The sequence below is a fragment of the Dichomitus squalens genome (assembly GCF_000275845.1).
Source record: "Dichomitus squalens LYAD-421 SS1 unplaced genomic scaffold DICSQscaffold_2, whole genome shotgun sequence".
NCBI lineage: Eukaryota > Fungi > Basidiomycota > Agaricomycetes > Polyporales > Polyporaceae > Dichomitus > Dichomitus squalens.
Window position 1 is genome coordinate 2194537 of NW_006766884.1, and position 21481 is coordinate 2216017.

Consider the following 21481-nt stretch of genomic DNA (forward strand, 5'->3'; position numbering starts at 1 on the left):
GAAGCACCGGTAAAGTAGAGGATGGACGCACTCTGAAAGGGTTTGAGAGACCGCGACCCCAGACGGACTTCGAGTTATAACGATACATGCCCGCTTCAACGCCTGCCGGAACCTGAGAACAACGCCTGGTAGCCATGGACGGGTCCAAAACGAATCACAATACAGAACGCAGAAAATGTCAGGGTTGGTCCGGCACGTTGCTGACGTCTACGACCATTCTTCTCTGTGCTGGTAAGTCAAGCATTCCAGCTCTAGCATCGTGCAGTCGGCGTACCAGGAGCAGGACAAGGTCTCTGTGGGCGTACGTGGGTAACTGATCTGACATTACGACATCTGTCAGCTGGTAACGCTCAAAATCCTCTATCCGTACAACGTCCGTTAGGTGCGATGCTCCGTAAGACATTGCATCTGTGCTTTCTCAACGAAAGGCACAGACATGTCGTCAGAGGATTGCATGGGAACCTAGGTACATGGGCAAGTTGCAGGCTCAAGGACACAGCCACCACTTTCCACTCATGCGCGCCCACACCCTTCCCGCGAGCGGCAATGCGGGAACGCTTTGATCCAGAAAACAAAGAGCTATCATTACACATACACGATTTGTTGCGACTGGAGAACATGAGTAACGTTTCATAACAGCTCGACAACTCACAAAAACAGTATACCGCTCTGACTAACGTGTGCACCCTAGCAATGCGGGGTCGATGTATCAATCGTCATATTGTGTTAGCTGCGACACACGCTGTCAGTACCCCAGCGACAAACACAAAGGTGGGCGATGACTTACGTCCAAGGTCAGCGTTCGTGAGCTATTCACGTCCTGGTCCCGGTAGATCCCCACTAGGGAGTTGCTACGTTCGTACAAAGACCCCTTCAAGCTAATGACGATAAACTGGAACGTGTCCGACGAGTGCACGCGGATGTAGTTCGCGATCTTGGCGACGTTCGTGTTATCGAGCGCTGCGTCAACCTCATCGAGCACGAAGAACGGTGAAGGCTGGTAGCTACAGCTGGTCATCAGCACACGCATGAACGTGAGCATAAGCGAGGACGTGCCTGTGAATAGCGAACAGCAAAGCAAGGGCTGCAATTGTCTTCTCGCCGCCGGACAGCTGCTCCATGTCTCGAAAACGCTTCATGGGAGGCATGGCATGATACTTGATACCGGCAGTGTAGGGTTCCTATCAATACATCAATACTATGCGGATGCACCTCATGACCAACGGGATCCCGAACCTCGCTGTCCTCAAGCGTCAGGTATGCGACGCCACCCGTCGGTGCCATCTTGCCCTTCGTGAGATCCTTGTACACCTGGTCGATGCGCTCGGAGATGTGATTGTACGCTTTGTTGAATAGTTCGCACCTGCCTCGAAAGATAAGGAAGGGCACAGAAACGTCAATAAGCAGAGCTAAACGGACCGTTTGCGCTTGATTTCATTGAATTGCTCACGCGCATTTTTGGAGTCCTTGCGCGCCTTGTCAGCCTCCTTCTCCGATTCCTGCAGTTTGGCCTCGACGTCATCCAGCCTGAATAGGAGCACGTCAAGACGAATCACCTTAGGACAAGAGTCACGGAACGTACCTTTCTATGGCCTTCATGTTCGGTGCCATGCGCTCAATTTCAGCGTTGTTCTTGGCTATCGCGTCGTCAATCTCCTTCAACACATCACCCGACTCATCCTTGAGGCACATCATTAGACCCTCTGAGACGGTCGAGGAATAACGAGTCACGTACTTCACGGTCCTTGTCGCTGAGGGAATCAAAGTCGACCTCGATGCCATAGTCGGGAACACGCTTCACACGCTGGGTACCCTGGTCGTCCTCGTCAACATCCATGGCAACCTCGTCGCGAAGATTCTGCGCAAGGGTGAGCATATGAATACTAAGATTGCTTTGATCAACTCACTTCCTCCATTGGCACGTTCTTCAAGTTCCCAGCGACGAGCGGTAGCTTGATCTCGTCGAGCCTGCATTTTCGATAGATCGAAGACCGCTCTAGTCCAAGCTTCTCGATCTCGTCGTTCTATCGTAAACCCAGCTCTCAGCACCCGCCCAGGTGTAGAAGTGATAGAGGCAGAATTCACATGCGTCGCGATCTCCTTGAGGGCCTGGTCCAGCACCTTCGCTGCCCTGTTCGTCGTCTTCTTCACCTCCTCTACCCGCTTCGTCTTCTCCTCCAACTCCTCCGTGAGCTCCTTGAGCTCCTCCTGAAGAGTCCTAATCGCCTCTTCAGCCTCGGCGATCTGGTTCTGCGCCTCAGCGCGCTCTTCCTCAAGTCGGGCGAGGGTCCCGCCCTCGGTGTTCAGGATCTCCTGGTACTGGGCGACGCGCTCGTGAGTCATCCGCAGCTGGTCCTCTGCGAATTGTGACCTGGATGACGTGGGGCGAAGGGGTTAGCATACAACCGTATATCAAGTAAGTCACAGACGTACGCGTGGGTCAAGCGAGCAATTTGGGTATCGAATTGAAGCCGAGCCTCGCTCTCAGCTTGGGCGAGCTTGAGCTGACGCTCTTCGTATTCGCGGATATTGTTTACGCCGATTCTCTCGCAGAAGTGGGCGAAGATGCCGTCCTCCGCCTCGTTAATGACCGAAGCGAGTGCATCTACCTGCTCCTTGATCTTGTCGTACGCAGCTTGTGCCTACAATTGTCCTCGTACGTCAGCTCTCATGGCGAAGCTTGGTGGAACGTGACATGTACCTTGCGCAACTCGGGCTGGATCTGCCGGATCTCGCGATCGATGTGCTTCAGCTCATCCTTGACTCCATTGAGCTTGGCTCTGCAGGCCCCCTGGAGCAAAAATGCGCGTGAGTACTATTAAAGAACATACGCGTGAAGACAGTCGTACCAGATCGTCGCGCGCAACAGTCCGCGCCGATTCCAGACGCGTAATCTCCGCGAGTAGCACTTCAGCCTCCTTCCCTCGAGGCTTGGACTTGCCAAGCTCAAGCAACTGAGCCATGAAGTTGTCGCGGGCGCGTTGTAGACCTACGACACATCGTGAGGATCCTGCGAACTTTACATAAACATCCCAACCTACCCTGCACATCCTTCTCCTCCCACTTCTTCCCATTCGTCTGAGAGCTCTTTCCACCGGTGATCAGACCGCTCTTGTGGATGATTGTACCCTCCAGCGTAACAGCTAAACCCATCATATCGTCAATAATGCACTCTCACAACGCGCACAACACGACTCACCCTTCACCTCCTGCCCCTTCTCGTAACAAACATACCTCGCGACCTCCATCGAATCACAAACGAGCGCATTCCCGCAAGCATGGTGCATCGCCCTCTCCACCGCAGGGTCATACGTGATAACGTCCACCGCCAAACGCGCTCCCTTCGCGAACGCCCTGAACTTGTCGTTGATGGGCTTCACCTGAATTGTATCGAGCGGGATGAAAGTCGCCTGTCCCGCACGCTGGTTGCGCATGTACTCGATGCAGTCTATCGCCGTCTTCTCCTCGTCGACGACGATTGCGTCGATATTCCGGCCCAGCACGACCGCGACCGCAGTCTCGTATTTGCGCTGTGTCGGCTTGCAAAGGTCGACCACGCGACCACGCACACCGGGGAAGATGCGCTGGAGGTTTGAGAGAGTTTCTTTGAGGCGCGCTTCGCGCTGGGACTCTTGTTGGTCAACGCCAGCTTGGGTGAGTTTTTCGTAAATTTCGACCAGCTTCTCATTAGTCTCTTTCTCGAGTTTCCTGCACGTACTCTATTGAGATGCTTGATGGGATATGATGGGAATACCAGCACTCACTCGATACGTATCCGCTCTGACTGCTGGTTGTCATGTTCCTGCTTCACATGCTTCAGGTCCGCCGCCAGCTCAGAGACCTTGTCATCCAGCTACGGAGCGATCGTTCAGTACCCCGCCATCGCATAACCCAAAGAAAGAACATACCTCGCTCTTCTTCTGGCTGAGCGTCCGTTCTTCCTCGGCAAGCTTCTCGCGTTTTTGCGTCTGCTGCTCAAGCTTGTCCTTAAGCTGCGACAGGGTACGAGCTGCCGTCTTCTCATCTCGCGTAAGTGTCTCGAGGGATTGTCGCTCGTCCACTGCAAGCACGCTAGCCGACGCCTTACTGCATGCACCGCTATGTGAGTATATGCGCGAAGCGAAGAATGCCGGATATACTTACAGTCGTCTATACTCTTCCAACGACTCTTCACTTAGCGATAGGTTCTGCTGTGCGGCCCTCCGCTGGGCCTCTGAAGGACTTATTGAATAAGAGGTGGCTGCAATTAGGGGAAAGGCGCACCCTGCGCGGCGTTCGCAGCCCTCCTAACTGTCTCCAAATCCGTCTGGAGCGACTCCAATCTCTTCTTCTGCTCGTTCTCCGTCTGCCTCAACTTCTCCAGTTCCTGCTCGGCCTTCTCCCGCTTCCGCTCCGCATGCTTGATCTGCGCCTCGATGCGCACCAAGTCCGGCCGCTGCACCACAATCAGTCAATGGCCTGGCGCAGACGCAGTATGGCGTCCGACGCGCACCTGGGTCTCAAGGGCCTTCTCCGCCTTCTTGATCTTCTTCTCCTTCTGCATCACGGCTCCGCGCGACTTGGCCTGTTCGCTCCGCGCCTCCTCAAGAGCCTTCTCGTGCTTCTGCTGCTCCTTGCGCAAGCCGACGAGAGCCTTGTTCTGGTCCCGGATCGCCTGGGCGTGCTCGTCGAGGGACTGCTGGATGTGGTAGAGTTTGTACAAGATGCGCCTGAGCACGAGGTCGTCCTACATCCAAGGGGGCTTCTCAGCGCGCGAAGAAACATTGTGAGAGACGCAACCCACCCGCTCCCTGCAAAGCAGCGCGAACCTCTCTGCCTCACTCTTCTGTTCCCTATATTGCTTGATCTCGCCTGTAATTCCCCTTCTCTTCGTGAAGTTGAACGTCGCGTTCTCGGTAGCGCGCTCGAGGGCGTCCTTGGCCTTCTCATAGTCGGGTGCAAGCTCGAGCGAGCCGGAGATCTGGTCAATGAGGCGGGAGAGTTCCTTCGGGGACTGCGAGGCGACGGCCTCGACGTCGCCCTGGAAGACGAGGAAGTTCTTGGCCTTGACGAGGATGTTGTGCTGGATGAGCGCGGCGTTGTACGCGGAGTAGGTCACAGTTTTGCTGTTGAGCTTGTACTCGGACGCGCCGGTGGTTGAGATCCTAAGCTGCATTGTGGCTCAACACGTATGTCACGTCGAATGAGAACTCACGTTCGCTGGAATCTCCATTCCTTCTTCGCCGCATCCTCGTACACGGCCAGTACCCACGCCTTCTTCGCGTCCCCCTCGCCCTCTGCCTCCCCCTCCTCCTCGTCATCCTCCTGCCCTGCCCGTCCCCCATCCTCTTCCTCAGGGTTGCGCGCAAGCCTCCTCCCACGATAGACGAGGTCCTTTAGCTGGCTGGAACGCAGCTGGGCGGACTTGACTCCCAATACGAAGGAGATAGCATCCATGAGGTTGGACTTGCCTGCGCCATTGGGGCCAATGACGGAGGTGAAATTGCGGAAGGGGCCAATGACTTGGTGGCCGCGGTAGGACTTGAAATCGCAGACCTCGATCTGGATGAGCGGCATGGCCAGCAGATGAAAGTGCAGTGGCGGAAGGAGTGGGATGAGTACTAAGTAGTGCAGGCCAGACGCGTCGAAACCGCGTCGGTGGCTTTGGCGCGCTCTCATTCGGCTACTCCCAGTGGCTGTGCACAAGCGAACTTAGAGAAGTACCGTGCCCCCGGCCGGATGCATGCATGCGTACTCTAGTACTTAGTACTTTCGTCGACCGTAGCACATTCAAAAATGGTAGATAACTAAGCGATGTCATATTACTTGAAACCTCATGCTTCCGAATCAAACCACTCCCATGTCCGGATCCTCTCGACGATGTATCCTAAGGACGTATCCAGCTCGGAGACCAGCGATAATCGATAACTCGTGGCTGCTACTAGCTCCCTGTCCCAGTAATGCTCTCCGTCAGTGACACAACTTGCAGCTGAGATAGCTAGGATGAAGCCGGGCTGAGTACCTGAACCAGCTGCCGATATGAATCTGCAAGCGTCGAGAAGAGGTCCTCAAACTTGTGGAGGGTATCGTCGTGAGGTCGGCAAGGCTCACGCTATCCTCAGAGTTGTCTCCATCCTCTTGATCGAGCTCACGACATATGTGTTCCAGCTCGAGGAACCAGCGTGAGAGCAAAGTGGATGTATTGGTGGCAAAAATCAGCAGTCAAGAGAATACCCTGATACTCGGAACGCATACTGCAGGATCAGCAGACGCCTCGCGAGCACTTGTCTAACGATACAAGCAGAATAGCTACAACTTAACTCGTCAGTATGCTACAGCTTCCTACCTACTAGAACACAGCCTGATCAATTTAACCACTTATCCATTTTCCCCCAGACGTCCCTCTGCTCACCCCGCCACTCCTCCGTCTTCTCCTTCACGCACTCGGGACATAGACCCTCAGCAACCCAGTCGATTGCAATGATCCGCTCCAGCGTCTCCAACGGGCGACACAATCCGTTATCATCGAGCGCGGGCTGAATGACAAGGGGCATCCACTTCTCTGCGAAGACGTCTGTGCAGGCCATGTGACCTGCAGTTGCGACGGTGAAGAGAACAGGCGTGAAATGTTCGAGGAGCGATTCGAGGAGCGCGTCACAGCGCGCTGTGACTTCTGGTGCGAGTCCAGGATGAGTGGTCGTCGAATTGAGATCCTGCTCTTGGGGTGCGCGTTCGTGAGGGTGTGTTGCGACCGTGTAGTACAGCGGTTTCCGAATCTTCGGCGGCCCGAGTTATCAGGATTGGTCGACCAGAAGAGATACTATGGACGAATCATTGCGCCTACACGCAATAGTTCACCCATAGTAAAGGCCAGGATGGCTAATGCTTATTGCGTACTCACTGAGGGTATGTCGTACTTGACCGAAAGCGCAAGGGCCTCTTCGGCATATTCAGAGCGTAAAAACGCTTCGGGATTTGCTGGAAACAGTTCTTCCAGTCGGCTCTTCGCGAGCGCGTGTATGGATGGAAAGTCGAGCTGCTGCTCAGAGGACACCCTCAACAGAGATGCCAGTCTTGGGAAGGACGCCCTTTCATCTAAGACACTACAAGATTCGCACGAAAGACGTTTAGAATTTGAGAGAACGTACAATGATAGGCTCACACATCGTGGTAGAGGTGCTCTAGTAGAACCTCCAGGTCGCCGCTCCTGACCTCCAGCTCATCCGGAACCTGCATGACAGCCAATCCATCTACTGACTTCGGCCCTTTGTCCAACTCTTCCGAGGGATGCAAGGTCGACAAGGTGCGGGAATGCCGTTCAAGCAGAGTCCGATGGACTTTGTAGATATCGTTCTGAGCACGCAGGATCAGAGAGCCGTCATCGAACCAATACTTGTTATGTCGAAGCAGCTTATGGTCTGCTTGAAGGTTTCCTGGAATCGACAAAGTCATAGCAGCGAGAGAAGGGAGTGCGCGACGGGTGAGGGTTCGCCAGAAATTCGAAGAGATCGATATCATAGAGACAAACAACGGCGCTTGTGAGCGAGCCGTTGGCGCTTCGATTGCGCAAAGTCGTTGCATTGCCCTCTAGATCTAGTACTATGATGTGTACTGGCCATGCTTGTCGTCCTGCCCACCACACTCCATCACAGATGCGGGCCCCTCGAACGCCAACGCCGAGATCCTCAGCCTCCGTTACGTCACAGCTCGATCAACTTGGAAAGACCAATAGCTTACTGGAATTCGGAACCTGGCTAGCGCTGTGAGGACGGCCGCCGTACCCGCGAAATTGTCTGGCAAACGAGAGCAGCGACAGCATGACAAAGTCATAGCAATCACGAGATGCCCCTCTACCCTTCCCAAAGGCCTCATGTGCCCACCTAACACCATCGCACCCGACGCCGTGGCCCCTTCTAGGGTCAGTACATCTCGCGATCATCGTTCGCGCCCACCTTGAGCTGAATCATAATGTGCTTGCGAAGGATCGACCTGTATTGAGAGCCTAAGTCATCGGTGATAAGAATAGCACGCACACGAGTCCGCCGGGAGCCGTCCCCTAAGTCGAACATATATAGGGCGTCGGGTCCTCTTGGTGGGAGTCAAACATCCGCTCGTCCGATTGTTGCGATTCACAGGCTATCCCCCCGAAAGCTCAAGTCCGACATGACGAAGTTCATTGCTGTCTGTGGCGCTACTGGAAACCAGGGTTCGTAGCGGCGACGCCATGTCTACACGCGGGATCCCCAAGATCTGACGTTTCTGCAGGCGGCTCCGTGGCCAGACTCCTCCTGCAGCATCCCGATGCATATCGCGTGCGTGCCCTCACTCGAGATCCGCAGTCTACCGCGAGCAAAGAGCTCGCCAGGCTCGGCGCGGAGGTCGTCAAGACGGACCTCACTGTACCCTCGGACGTGCAAGCTGCACTGCGTGGCTGCTGGGGTGTCTTTGGCGTGACCAACTTCTATGACTCGGTGAGTGGGCAATCTCCCTCCCGCACCGTAGCGGACTCCGTATTGAGGCCCACACAGAAGATCAAGGATGATCCCGGAAGCGAAGAACACCAGGGGAAGAATCTCGTCGATGCAGCCCTCGACAACGCAGTGCAGTGCTTTGTGTGGAGCACGCTTCCGAGCTCCAACAAGATATCTGGAGGCCGCTTCATCTCTCGCATTTATGAAGGTCGTGTCGCCGTCAGCTGTCCTTTGCCAAACACAGTATTGATGGCTATACAGGGAAGTACCACGTAGACGACTACATCCGCGAGAAGGGGCTACCGGCAGTCTTCCTCTACACCGGCAACTTCTATGAAAATATGGTCCTCCGCTCGCACATGAAGTACAATCATGACCTTGACCGAGTGGAATTCCACCAGCCCGTCATTAAGGAGACGACCAAGCGTGAGTACACCCACGCACTGGCACGTATGATAACCCTACCTATGCAGAAAATAGTGGCGATGTTGTATGTGCAGAAAGACCTCTCCGCGGTCACTAAAGCCATATTCGACCAATGGGAATTGCGCAAGGACGACCTCAACCATAACTATCTCTACGCCGCCAACGCGCGCGTCACTCCGCTCGAGATTCTAGCCAGCGTAAAGAAAGGTCAGTCTGATGTCCTCTTCAACCACCGCTCCGCTGCCAATTGTACTATACAGTGACAGGGAAAGACGGCACGTACATCGTCCTGCCGACGAGTGGCGTCCCAGATCGGGACATCATGTTCCAGCTCTATAACGAGATGGGCATGTACGGGGCGAAGGAGCTTCCGGACGAGAACATCCTGAAGCTGGGCGTGCAGATGCATGGTGTTGACGACTTCGTGCGCTTGGTACTGGCTCCCCATCTTGGATTGCCGGTCTAATAGGACGCTGTAAACCATCGCCTGCCCTACTGAGGTCCTCACTGTGGCACAGGCGACGTCCTGAAATAGCTCCTTGGAGCTCGTACCGAGGCCTGCGGCTCATGCAATTCGACCAGTAACACACCCAAGTATCAGATCATCCGAAGACTTCTTTGCGTATCCTATCGTACCGTACATACAGAATGGGAGGAATGCGGACACGACACACGGCCGACACAATCCAAAGCTCAGCCCTGAATTACGAACGTCTCATTCTCTCCGCACCTCTTCAGCAATTCCCTGAATTGTCCTGGCTGCTCCTTCCACTTCTCGTCCAGGAAGTCCATGACGCGCCCCATGGACTCTTCTATCACGCGTGCCTCGGACGGGTAAATGACCTGGTCACTGTCCTGCAACTTCGCAAAATACCACAGCCCGCTTAGACCTACGCGGTGCAGCGCGAGCGGAGCAAATATTGTTGTGCTTGTTAACCTCCGACAATTGGCAGTTGAGGTTGGCCAAGCCGTCGATCATATCTGGCCTGCTACCAGCATTGGTGTCATCATCAACATCCCCAGCTGAGGCCGTCTCGGTTGGCCGTATGCATATAGCACCGGCTCCCGTACCCAGCTCCGAAGGAGAGGGAGAGCAGCGGCGATGACCGTGGACGCGTCGGCAAGTGCCTGCTCGTCCGTCGGAGCTGTCGGAGCGGCGATGATACTGGCTTGAGAGGAATGCTCACGAGAGCCGGTGACGACACCCGCGGCCTTGCGCTGGTCGACCTGTTGCTGAAGAGAACCAAAATAGTTGATGGCGGCCTGGAAAAACAGTGCCTTCGGTATGCCGAAGGCAGAGTTGCTAGAGTACCGAGAGCTGTTGCTGTCCGCTTCTTCGGGGGATGTATTAAGTTCGCCGGTCTCCACATCTTCCTCATCGAAGTTGGTACGTACGGGAGCTAAGAAGAGACAGCCACCCATTATGGTCCTCTGGGACGGCGGTCCGTTGGACAATGCTATAGGAACAGATCATGAACAGCTCACCTTGCGGATGAATGAACACACTTTTGCAACTGTGATATCTGTTGTATGGCGCGGGTTGCTCTGGCGGGAGCAGCTACGAACAGTCCTACGGTCGTCATCAGAGTGGTTAATGACCCTCTCGATGAGCTCCCAGGGGAGGCGAGGAGAAGCGGACATGATGGCCCAGCGCAAGGTGTCGCTCCCTAGTCCAAGGCGATAAGTAACAGGATGTGGACATCCCCTTGTGCCATTCGGGACTATGGGGGAGGCATGGGCATGGCATGGGAACAGGCCCTGGGCATCTACCAGATTCAGAATAACACTCAAAGGCATGTCGCGTCTGGTGAGAAACACATGTGCTCCGAAGGTCTCAAGATTCGTTGAGTAGCCTAGGGGAATGGATACGGGACAAGTTGAATGTACATAGTCGCCTCAGGGATGCAGGCAAGCGCCGGGGTGGCGGGTTCCAAGGAACCGATCCGGGGTAGATTGGGCGTCTGAACTGATTCAGTGCGGGGTAGAGGTTGCCGGGTGCCGGTGCCTCTCGTTCCAGTCGACCATCATGCGCTCAGACCACATATCATAACGAACACCCTTCTGCTCCTGTCATCTTCATATGCCTGATGCCATCCGACTCGCTCGTCCATAGGGAAGGCCAATCCCCGGTCAAGTTCTCCGGCGACCTCACCCCCCAGCAGCAAGCGGGAATCGTCAAGTTCGCGGACGTAATCCTTCGCGGCCCAGGCGACTTCGCAAAAGCTGTCGGATCTTGTCTCGAGCTCACAGAGGTGTCCATTAGTCCCAGGCCAGAGGATGGAAAGCTGCACGCAGCAGTCGTCTTTGAGATAGATGTGTTAGAAGGTGTGTCTCTTCAATCACTAGCGGCGACGGCCGTAGTCGTGTTCGCTATTCAACACCTTTCCGGTCTGGTCCAAGACATGCTCAACGCCAACAGACACGTGCACGGAGGTTGTTCGATGTTCATGATTGATATGTACGTCTTCCACAGCCTCGTGTTACCATCTAGCAAACGACGCGTCTTACTGATACTCCCTTTGGTATGTCGGCAGCTGTTCTGCCATCGCCTTGACGGCCCTGAGCATCGCCATGAACAAAAGAACACACCTTGTCTCCCAGGCTATCAACACCATATTCCACGCCCCCGCCACAGTGTACATTTGACATTCATCTCTTCTCCCGTTAGCCCGTCTCGACTGACAGCATTCTAGCGGTGCTCGTCTCAAGATTGTGAACAAGACCGTTGCGTACGGTACACGAACAGTCTCTGCGCGAACTGAGGTCAGACCGTACCACTTTCAAGTTCAGATGTACTTGTGCTCACGCTGTCTCCGTATAGATCTGGGATATCACGAATCGTCGATTAGTCGTCTCTGGAATTCATAATCAGATGCAGCCTTCGCCGCCCAAGCTGTGAGGGGCGCTTCCTGATACACAAACACCTATCCATCTTGATCTAGCATGTTATAAGTCACTGCGCAATATCAACTACTTCGTGCTTCGCCGCGCGAGCCCTAGAACCAAGGCCCCCGTCCGCGTCGAGGTGCTCTCCATTTCTCCCTTCACCTTCCTCATTTCCTACGCTTCCGTGGTCACTTTCACAAATACTTCTGTCCTCCAAATGACACGTTACATATCTCTACAAGATCTTTTCACTCTCGACCATCGTTACCTGTGAGTTGTAGCTGATCTGAAATAGCCTCCATTATCGTAATGCCATAATGGTGGCAGACTACAGTGGCGTCGGCAAGTAAGCATGCGAGTTGATAACATCAACTCTTCATATATTGATCCTACATCAGCTCTTATCTTATACGAGTATCTACTCACCTTCAACATGGAAGTCCGTCTAGTCTGGCGAAGGAAGTTCACAGCCGCAACCGTTCTCTTCCTTCTCAACCGGTATATCTTCATCGTTAGATACTTCATGACAGTGGCCGTCGCACACTCGCGCACCCGATCAGTAAGTGAGCTGCGTCACCGACGTAATGTTTACTCAACATCGCTGTTCTTTCGTAGAGGTGAGTCATACGCTAAACGTCCCGTGTCTTGCCATGATGATGTCTTCGGCTGTAGCTGTCAGTCCATTTGGAGGATAATAAATGTTCTGGTGGTGCTCGGTTATGTCATCTGGGCAGGTCAGCTCTTATACTTCCACTGATGCTGTGATGCTTCCGACAACTAATTTTGTGCAGTTTTCTCAACATTGCGAGTATATGTCTTCTCAAGATCAAGAATATGGTTGCCCGCTATCGTCCTATTCACATCTCTTGTACCGGTGGCCCTCGAGACAGTATGTGCTGATCTTCTACAACGTGCTCTCTTAAGAAGTCAATGATCGTGTTTCCTGTAGTACTTATTCACCGGAACCCCGCCGATATTCCAACCAGGGTTGTCTCCATGTACTGAATCCGACTACCTCTCTCCGTTGTTGAATACAGTGTGAGCGCTCAGGCTATATGTGTTGCCTGGCAGGTCACGAGATGCTAACGACACCTTGTAGTTGTGCGTACTATGTATGTGCATCGCCCGTGCCCTGTACTCATGCAGGGACGCCTTGCAGTAGCCTGGGTCAATCGCGTTGTCATGATGTCTGGTGACGTACTCGTTATTGTCATCATATGGACCAAGACTAGTAGTGCGCGGAAGGCGGCCCAAGAAGCTGCCTTCAAGCGGTCGTTTGCGGCGTTACTACTTCGCAGTGGTACGTTGGACATGATCCATGCCGTTGCGACACATAGACCGCTAACTGAACATCAGGGGTCCTGCACTTCGTGTTCGTTCTTCCTTTCTTGATGTGCAGCGCATACTAAGTTTGTTTTGCTATGCAGTATCCTCTCCCTCCTCAACGTTGCTCACTTGGCTTGCTGGCTTACAAATGTCTTCCCCAGTTTCATGGGCACGATTGGAGAAGCGTATGTGTTTCTTCCTCGCCCATGAGAGTTCGCCGCTTATTGAACACCGTACAGATTAACGTCTATTGTTGTCTCTCGCTACATCCTCAACCTTCGAGAGTTCAATCGATCCGGCGTCACCAGCAACATGACCTGTTGCAGCCGGATGTCGGTCTCCATTCAGTTCGTACTCTCACATGACACCGATTCCAACTCACGTCCTTCATACGAGAACAACTTGTCTCAACGCTTTATGAACTTCGTCGAGCCCCTAAGCGCGCCAGTCGAGGGGTTCCTTGCGGAAGGTCTGCTCAAGGGAGACGAAGAAGACAATGTCCAATACATCCTGGACGTGGCGGAAGTCTGGAACGATGCCCTAGAGAAGTCTGAAGATGAACTGCTCGAAGTTTAGGTACGATCTCTTAGGAGCTTTGAGCGTATCGCGCTTGTGCTGATCTGGCCTCCGTTATGGTACCCAGATACCCATCCACTCTCAGTGTGTCTGTGATGGTGCACAAGTTCCCTTTGCAGACTCCTCATGTAACACTTCAACGTCAAGCAACGTAGATCGCGGCACCCTCCAGAGCTGAACATCCTCGTCGTCTTCTCAGGCTCACACGCCAGTCTCTAACAAGCTTTTCAAGCTGCTTCCGTACCAATCATGTGTCATCAACATGGCCAACTTCATTATACGCACTGCCCTTCGCTTCCTGATGCGCATAATTATGACCCCCTCGCAGTCAGTACCAAGGGACTGCGCCTTCTCAGGCGACATCCTCCTACAATTCACTTTTCATGCTCGGTTGCATCTCAATTTGATGTCAGTCATTGACTATATCGCAACTATGATATCTCGACCATTCCCGACTAACTTGTGTCCATCAAAGTCATGATCTCGGTATGTGTCTTCCACTATTGTAACGGCGACTGTCACGACGCCTTCAGGCTCAGGAGCGAACCAGGCGGCGTGCGGTGACAACGGGTCCGTCCAGTCTCCATGAAACATGCAGTTCGTGTCCACGAACAACAGTGGCCTTGTCAGCGCTCAAGCTCCTTGTCGCTTTTTCTATTCAGAGCGGGATTCGCTGCCATCATGCGCCTCTGGGTCACACATGCCAACAGGGTCCTCGGTGACCAACTGCAAACTCATGATACACGTCGTCGGATGTGGCCGGCTGCCTTACTATGTGCCATGCAAGCCGGCGGGGCAAGGGTCGGGACAAACCTCGAAATATACAAGTTAGCCTTGCAGCGTAGTAGGGCTCCTGTATGTCTCCTGCAACGCCAGGAACGCCTCCTGCGAATTCAACGGCCCGTTAGTCATGTGCAGAATCGTCTCGACTGGCCTTGAATTTCGTGGTCGGAGCACGAGTCCGTCGCCACCTCCGACATGGTGTAACGCATGCGCGGATGCACGCTGTTAGTGCCGGGTCGCTAGGACTCAGACAGATGGCTGTGGCTGTGGCTGAGTGCCTATCGATGACGGACGAGAAGATCTCCTCTAGAATCGTGTCGTCAATAACAAGAATGGTTTAGAGCGCCGTTTGGCATGTACAGGAGCTCACATTAGACATATGGCCTAAAGCCACAAAGCCTACTCAGGCTCGTGTACGTAGGTGAGCCCCGATGATCCGGATGACAGAATTAGAATTCGCCCAATTCCGATGGGAATCTGGGTGCAGACGGATTCCTATTCATTTCGCTGCACGCGGTGTGCTTCGCATTCGTCATGACTAGGCGACCTATAGGAGACAGCCATCATCGTGTCCTACCCACACTTGACGTCCGAGAAGTACAACTGATGACTCAATCAGTCCAGGTTCCGCTTGTGGTGCGTGCAATAGGCATTGCTGAACGGAACATGCCCAACGTACCTCAGACTGCTGATGTTTAGGAGGTTCCAAGCTATTGAACGGAACAACCAAGCGCAAGTGCGAAAGACCGCCAGCTCTAAGTTCACCTCCGAGGACCACGTGAGACTATGACGGCAGCATGGAAAGAAGACGGAGCGATATGGCGATATGTCCACGAGGTGCGAAGCAAACTAGCATACGAGAGCTTGTGTGCCTTGCGGAAGGCGAGACCATATGCGAAGCGGTTATTTTCGCCATGACCAAGTCAGCTCCTAAACTGACTGAGATATAGAATCATAGCGAGCAGCGGAATTCGACCCTACCATGGTGATGACTCTGCAGAACTATGACTCCACTTGGCCGAGAAGACATCAAAAAGACGATAGATCGGATTACCGACAACAAGGAGTAGCCCGATTAAGTCGAGACTCGTCTGAATGGAGACGCCAAGAGCGACCTAGAGCTGCTCACGCTCCCCGCTAGACAACACGAACAATTCTGAAACGTACATGACTCTTGTCTTACGACGGAGCGCCGACGACGGCGATCCCTCAGCTCGCGGGAACATGGCCGGTATATGCCCACATACGCAAAGACAGCAAGGATCAATATGGATTCTCGCCTTCGCTATCTGTTGACAGCAATTGTCTCTGTATCAGCGCCATCACTGGGGTGTCAGAGTGACACTCGAATAGTTTCGAGCACGTTTGCGGCCATACCGACAGCCGTTGGGTGCAGGACGTACTGGACTCATCGTAATCCAGTGACTTAGGCGGCTCAACGTGAGCACACGTTCTCGGCATTCGTGAAGCTTCTGTTGCGCGGCCATCAATTACGCAGTAGATATATGACAAGAGCGAGTGCAGATTATGAACTGTAGAAGATGATCGCTATATTGGCTCAGTTCTCCGTTTCGACATGTCAACCTTCAGGTCAATAGAAGATTCGACTTACAGATAGGAGACGGCTGACAAACCGCAATAGATTTACCCGCTCATAGCTTAGGTTGAGACGGAGCCATCTTGTTATGAACACCCATCATACACAGTCGTCTATTCGTGATATCCCATATCTAACAGGTCATAGATTCGGCAGATGTGGTCAGCTCAGCCTTTCATGAGGCGAAAAATAGTTAAGCGAGTGCGCTCTCACCTCCGTGACCGCGGACACCGTTCGTGCGCCAAAGGACACGGTCGTATTGACGACCTCAATCTTCGCTCCGCTGTTGGACAGGGGGTAGGATCAGGGACAAGAGGGAAGGCGTGCTCGGAGATATGATGAGGCACTATTTGGTAACGGGGTACTTACCATGGCGCAGGTGCATGGAAAGTGGTGTTTAACGCTTGTGAGACGAAATTTGAAGGCTTGTCCATAGCCATGCCAAGGACTGTCAAGGCAATGGAGGAGCAACTGCAGTTCGGCGTCAGACACGGGTGAGGTCCGAGAGACGCGGATAGAATGGGGACAAGTCCGTAGATTGACGACAAGAACAAAACGCACACGTCAATGAAGTAAACCGCACACCCTCCGTGCAATGTCCTATTCAGATTGATCATGTCTGGGCCACGTTCACCCACAAACACACAGGATGTGAAGATTTGCAGCGGGGGCAGTGCGACATGGCTCCGTTAATACCGGAAGAACTTCGCTAGACAAACGCCTAGAGAGAGGCAGTACGCACTTTCGTCGACAGTGGTCTCGTATGTCACCTTGCATTGCGTCTTCCCATCCTGATCGCGCTTGAAGATTGCGACCTCCTTCAGCTTCAGCTGTGAGCTTGCTGAATGCGCGAATCCTTCGGCATACGTGAGGATATCCGAAAACCGGATGATCCGTTCCTTCAGGTCCCCGGTGAAGTCGCCCTTCCAGACAGCTTCGCTCGCGTTCGATGACATGAAAGAGCTCTGGATCCGGTTCGGAGAAATCGAAGGTGTATGGGACCGATGGAGGGCCGTCAAGATGGCATGTTGCAGATGGTTGTGCGAGCTACAAATGTTTGAGATGACGGTCGTCGGCATTGCAAGGTTGCCGGGCCGGCGGCTGTCCGCGTCGCTGAATCATCTGGAGCGCTTTCGTTCTCGCGTTGGCCATGCTCAGGTTTTCCTCGGGAAGTATGTAGATACAACCAAATTGTATCTGAAGGATCCCTCCAAACTTCTATGTATCATACATCCCGAGAACATGGCTTCTAGACGGAAACGGGGACAAGGAAGTTGTTGCGAATGCGCTCGAAATCCTGCGGCGTCAACGATGTGACTTGCCGAATGTACCCGTCGACCCCCTTAAACTCCTTCTGAATCACATTCAGGGCATCTCACATCGACTCGGGCCTGTCGGTCATGCCAGATCAGTCCATGCATGCCGCGTGATAGAGCACGCAGAGAATACAAAGCTGACGCACTTCGCCGTCCCCAGACTGATCACGCCCTTCCAATTCTTACGGAATACGTCCTCCTTCTGGAAGCGTAGGGCGAGGAGTGGGAAGGCCGGCTGGAGCCCGATCCTGGTGAGCACATAGTCATGTACTATGTCCTCGTCGCTAACACCGAGGAGCTGCATAATCTGTTCAAGAGAGGTTAGATGAAAGTGCGGGGAAGGTGCACCTGCAATATGACTGCAGCGAAGATGCCGGATCGATCTTTGCCCGCTATATGAAAGGATAGTAAGTTCCGACGTGAGAAGGGGGAAGACGTGGAGTTGAATGCTTACCGGTGCAATGAATGAGGCATGGCTGATCAGGATAATCACGAATGTGGATGAGAACTTTTTAGAGGACAGGTCTCGCACGCTTTAGCATGCGGGTATACATTCTCGAGAATGCCCGTGGAGACCGGAGACAATAGGTACAGCGTTGGTACGGATGGAAGCTGTTGTAGTACACTCACGACCGCTTCGTCCTCGGAGAACTCTTTCAACCTGCGCACCGCACTCATTAGGATAAGTAATCGATAGAGGTGGAAACGGAATACACGCACTGGTCGGCAATTTCCACTGGGTCCAACGCCTCCTCCGAGATCAAAGACCTCACGATTTCTACTCCTTCGATCTGCGGCATGACGGTGTTGTATTTCCTGATCTCCACGTCGGCCCTAAGATCGAACACTTTCTTGATACCGTAGGACTTAAACTGTTCGATACCTTTGGGCGTGATACCCGATGGCTCTCCAGAACGGAAGAGGAACAATGGCTTGACGCGTGCGTCGCCCAGGGAGGTCGCGTACCCGGCGCCGAAGTCGCGGATGTTGAAGATACCTTCCACGATCACGAATGGAGGAGCCGAAAGCGTAGATTGAAGAAGTTCAGAATCTACAGTAGGAAATAGCAAAAGCTCGGTGTCCGCGGTGTTTGAGGACATGGTGAAAGACGAAAGGCAATGTATGAGGTCAAATAGATATGCTTGTTCGACGGGAGGGGAGCTGGGCGCGACGGGCGATCGTCCTAGAACGGTACTAAACACGCTTCAGGTCGAAAAATAGTATATTGTAACTGACATGTCAGCGTCGAGAAACTGCTTACAACAGGCGAAGAAGATGTGCATGTTGATGAGAGTCATCGGACGAGTCGCACGACAGCCGCCAAATCTCCGTTCAATGACACACCGCCATTCCGGGCAAATAGTTGAGTGCCGATTCCAGTTAGACTGCAAGATGCAGACTGCGACTACAGATGCGCAGTGCAAAGAAACCTGAGCCGAAGATATAGTAGGCCGGGAGACTCGTACTACAAGGAGGGCTGGCAGCGAGGTCACGGTCCGCCGGCGCTCACTTACCTGACGAATTGTGCGGGCGCCCGTTTGACCCTGTACGTCTTCACGAGACGTCCGTCTATGCAGTCCTGACTCGAGAGCAACCTCTTGACGATAACGCTATCAAGACCTGGCAGCATATATGGTGAGCATATACCTGGTCCGGGGTAGCAGCACCGACACACATCTAGCGTCGTCTCCAGCTCCTGCCATTGCCGATAGCGAAGCTGCTTTGCTGCCATCTAAATGCATTGCATGTATCTCACCAGCAACTTTCCGCACCGATTCCTCTTCTCGCGAAGGGAATTCCGACTCATAGCCAACATCTGTTGGCGTATAGTAAAGTACAATTTTGGCATTCCTTAGTCATCTTGCTCGCCTATCATAGGTGTAATGGGAGAGTGGGCTCAAGCCTGGCGGCCTGATTTTCTATGATATGTCGAACATAGAACAATGGGTAGTGTGTCTCGTGCCTACTTGCCGTGTCTATCATCAATTTATCGCTGCTTGACGCAGTGAAGCGTTGTCCGTCCCTACACGACCTGACTGTCCTTCAGGTATGTATGTACCGCTACAACTCTGCCCTGCTAGTCTTTTGGTTTTCTGGCTTCAGTATAGCGAGTGAGCGGAACGAGCGCCACAAGGCCCGCTTCCTTATCGCCCCCGCCACAGGCCCGCCCGCCTCCCGACGGATACCCGCACCTTTATCTAGCCATGTTCACTAGTAGCCCAGTATCAAGGCTCACTATTTCTGCTGTGGACGGCACGCGTGTGCATTCGGACTAAATGTGAATATATTCGTCTTCCCTTTCTCCCGAATTTCTAGCTAACCGTGTTCGCAGCGCTGATTGAAAGACACCCTTTCCAGTCCGAAAAGAGCGGGATGAGTCGATCATTATCTTATCAACGAGCGTGCCAGGCCCGTATCGATCTCGATCAGAAACAACAAGACTCCGAGCGAAGCCACCGCTGTTCATGTAGGTGCAGCTCATTCCACGGAATGCAGGACACCCTTGCATGGAGCGAAAGAGATGTACTGTATCTCCCGCTATATTCGCACAGATATCTTCGCCGAATACTACCAGCCCATCTGACAGAGCTTCGTCGGGAACAAGGGAAGCGCAACATGGAAGCAGTCCGAGATATGGACAAGGATGCAATGGCTATCATAGTATATCCTCAGTGATTGGGTATGTTCTGTGGACGAACGGACAAATCGGAGAACCGGAGAGCAGTCTCACCGGTCTTCTCGTGATTCTGTAGTACAGCGACAGAAGGTCAGCAATTGAGGCGATCTGCCCGCCGCGGTCGCCTAGATTGTGTAGATCCCAGCGCAACCGAGTCAGAGAATGACAGATCCCAGCACGGATCTAGCATGCATCTAAGTATGTTGATTTGGGGACTATTCCCGTTTAGGGTATGTAGAGGTGTTGGAGACTCGAGAGCGGTGGCTCGCGCCGAGGATGCCCCGGATATTTCTAAGTAGGTATGGTCATGTCCACCGGCGCCTACTAGCATGGCGCAACGCCTTGATCCTCGTTCATGTCGAAAACACTCGGCATAGCAGCGCCAGTACCGCGTACAGCGGCTGCGAAGTCCTCGTCTCCGTCGGCGGTAAGAGGGTGTTACGCGATGTAGTGAGACATCAGCGACGATCGTACAATGGCTCACAGTCTTTCAGCGGCACCAGTACATAGTAGCAATTTGTCGCGCCCGCAGATCAGTGCCGTGCTATGTAGACAACTTGCGCTACTCCATGATATTTTAGGAAACCGAATGAAGTCTGGATTGAAGATGCCGAGCCCTCCTTTATGGCGCAACTTTGACTGCGGGAGAATAGGACACACAAGCAGTGCGCTGGGATCTGTGAACACTTGCCAAAGGTGCAACGGAGATGAACTCAGATGACATCGTGCCTTGCGGGCGCAATCACCGGACTCCAGAGCGCGGAAATGTGAAATCAGGCTTCTGCGAGAGCGTAACCCAACGGCATTGATGCGAAAGTCGGACAATCTGGGCAAGCTTGGGAAGTAGCGACCGCGAACGTCACGAAGTGACGATGGGCAGGCAAAGGCGAAACACAGAGAAGGACGGATTGTGGAACGCACCGACATGGCAAACGTAAGATCATCATGCCCCGTTCCCTGCCATGAGCTTGAGAGCCTGACGACGAGACACCGACGCTGTCCGCATTAAGCGCTGGGACCGGTGCTGTGCCACCGTCCGCCTACAGGACGTTGCCAGCTCCGCAACTACCATCTCTCGGTTGTTACCACTTGGGGACCGGGAACATCGAGGGCCTTGGTTGAGCCAGACCCGAGATGTCCTCTACTTCGGACGGATCGAGAATTGTACAGTTACTCGGTGACGACGGCTACGTCTCTGCCGGAGGCTAGCTGAGACCTGCAGATGGAGGGCGATCGTAGCCTGCCCTGTCAGTTGCATTCTAGTTGTGTGTCGGGGACCGTTGAATATGCACTTCAGATGGCAGGAGCAGTTACTCCGAGACATGTGAGTCGCATAGCGATCCGTAGATCACATAAGTGCAAGCACGGCAAGGAGCGCGGTGAATTTGAAGGACAGCAGTGAATGTCGACGGGCGGAATTACGCAGCATATGGTTCCGTCCGGC

General features: G+C 53.5%; 7 protein-coding genes across 7 annotated transcripts; 3 read left to right on the forward strand and 4 right to left on the reverse strand.

Annotated features, from left to right (window-relative positions):
- Window positions 1–315: 315 nt before the first annotated feature.
- On the reverse strand, window positions 316–5556 carry DICSQDRAFT_78751 (condensin complex subunit SMC1; the record flags this gene model as incomplete). The annotated part of the gene is made up of 21 exons (XM_007361562.1): window positions 316–730; window positions 788–1004; window positions 1057–1181; window positions 1237–1363; window positions 1420–1527; window positions 1583–1680; window positions 1736–1858; window positions 1908–2024; window positions 2086–2371; window positions 2434–2642; window positions 2702–2791; window positions 2850–2989; window positions 3042–3143; window positions 3200–3708; window positions 3765–3853; window positions 3909–4086; window positions 4144–4213; window positions 4264–4435; window positions 4493–4726; window positions 4784–5144; window positions 5195–5556. 21 exons carry the CDS (start codon window positions 5554–5556, stop codon window positions 710–712), a joined length of 3738 nt encoding a protein of 1245 aa, XP_007361624.1. The 3' UTR covers window positions 316–709.
- Window positions 5557–6187: 631 nt separating this feature from the next.
- DICSQDRAFT_98432 (uncharacterized protein) lies at window positions 6188–7438 on the reverse strand. The gene is made up of 3 exons (XM_007361563.1): window positions 7142–7438; window positions 6881–7082; window positions 6188–6755 (listed from the first exon to the last, which is right to left on the reverse strand). Exons 1-3 carry the CDS (start codon window positions 7429–7431, stop codon window positions 6345–6347), a joined length of 903 nt encoding a protein of 300 aa, XP_007361625.1. The 5' UTR covers window positions 7432–7438; the 3' UTR covers window positions 6188–6344.
- Window positions 7439–7628: 190 nt separating this feature from the next.
- DICSQDRAFT_98436 (NAD(P)-binding protein) lies at window positions 7629–9455 on the forward strand. The gene is made up of 7 exons (XM_007361564.1): window positions 7629–7897; window positions 7962–8185; window positions 8245–8450; window positions 8508–8658; window positions 8712–8876; window positions 8931–9083; window positions 9137–9455. The coding sequence occupies exons 2-7, from the start codon at window positions 8143–8145 to the stop codon at window positions 9340–9342; spliced, it is 924 nt and encodes a 307-aa protein (XP_007361626.1). The 5' UTR covers window positions 7629–7897; window positions 7962–8142; the 3' UTR covers window positions 9343–9455.
- Window positions 9456–9569: 114 nt separating this feature from the next.
- On the reverse strand, window positions 9570–10517 carry DICSQDRAFT_166059 (uncharacterized protein; the record flags this gene model as incomplete). The annotated part of the gene is made up of 3 exons (XM_007361565.1): window positions 9570–9731; window positions 9948–10307; window positions 10362–10517. The coding sequence occupies 3 exons, from the start codon at window positions 10515–10517 to the stop codon at window positions 9570–9572; spliced, it is 678 nt and encodes a 225-aa protein (XP_007361627.1).
- Window positions 10518–10906: 389 nt separating this feature from the next.
- On the forward strand, window positions 10907–11820 carry DICSQDRAFT_132509 (uncharacterized protein). Its single transcript, XM_007361566.1, has 5 exons — window positions 10907–11201; window positions 11277–11334; window positions 11411–11512; window positions 11570–11639; window positions 11698–11820. The coding sequence occupies exons 1-5, from the start codon at window positions 10964–10966 to the stop codon at window positions 11773–11775; spliced, it is 546 nt and encodes a 181-aa protein (XP_007361628.1). The 5' UTR covers window positions 10907–10963; the 3' UTR covers window positions 11776–11820.
- Window positions 11821–12156: 336 nt separating this feature from the next.
- Window positions 12157–13064, forward strand: DICSQDRAFT_18633 (uncharacterized protein; the record flags this gene model as incomplete). The annotated part of the gene is made up of 4 exons (XM_007361567.1): window positions 12157–12321; window positions 12442–12496; window positions 12554–12688; window positions 12862–13064. Coding segments are annotated over 4 exons (558 nt in total), but the record flags the coding sequence as incomplete, so codon positions are not given.
- A 3669-nt stretch (window positions 13065–16733) lies between these two features.
- DICSQDRAFT_166062 (uncharacterized protein) lies at window positions 16734–18460 on the reverse strand (the record flags this gene model as incomplete). Its single annotated transcript, XM_007361568.1, has 4 exons — window positions 16734–17091; window positions 17507–17667; window positions 17991–18021; window positions 18081–18460. 4 exons carry the CDS (start codon window positions 18458–18460, stop codon window positions 16734–16736), a joined length of 930 nt encoding a protein of 309 aa, XP_007361630.1.
- Between the last annotated feature and the right edge of the window lie 3021 nt (window positions 18461–21481).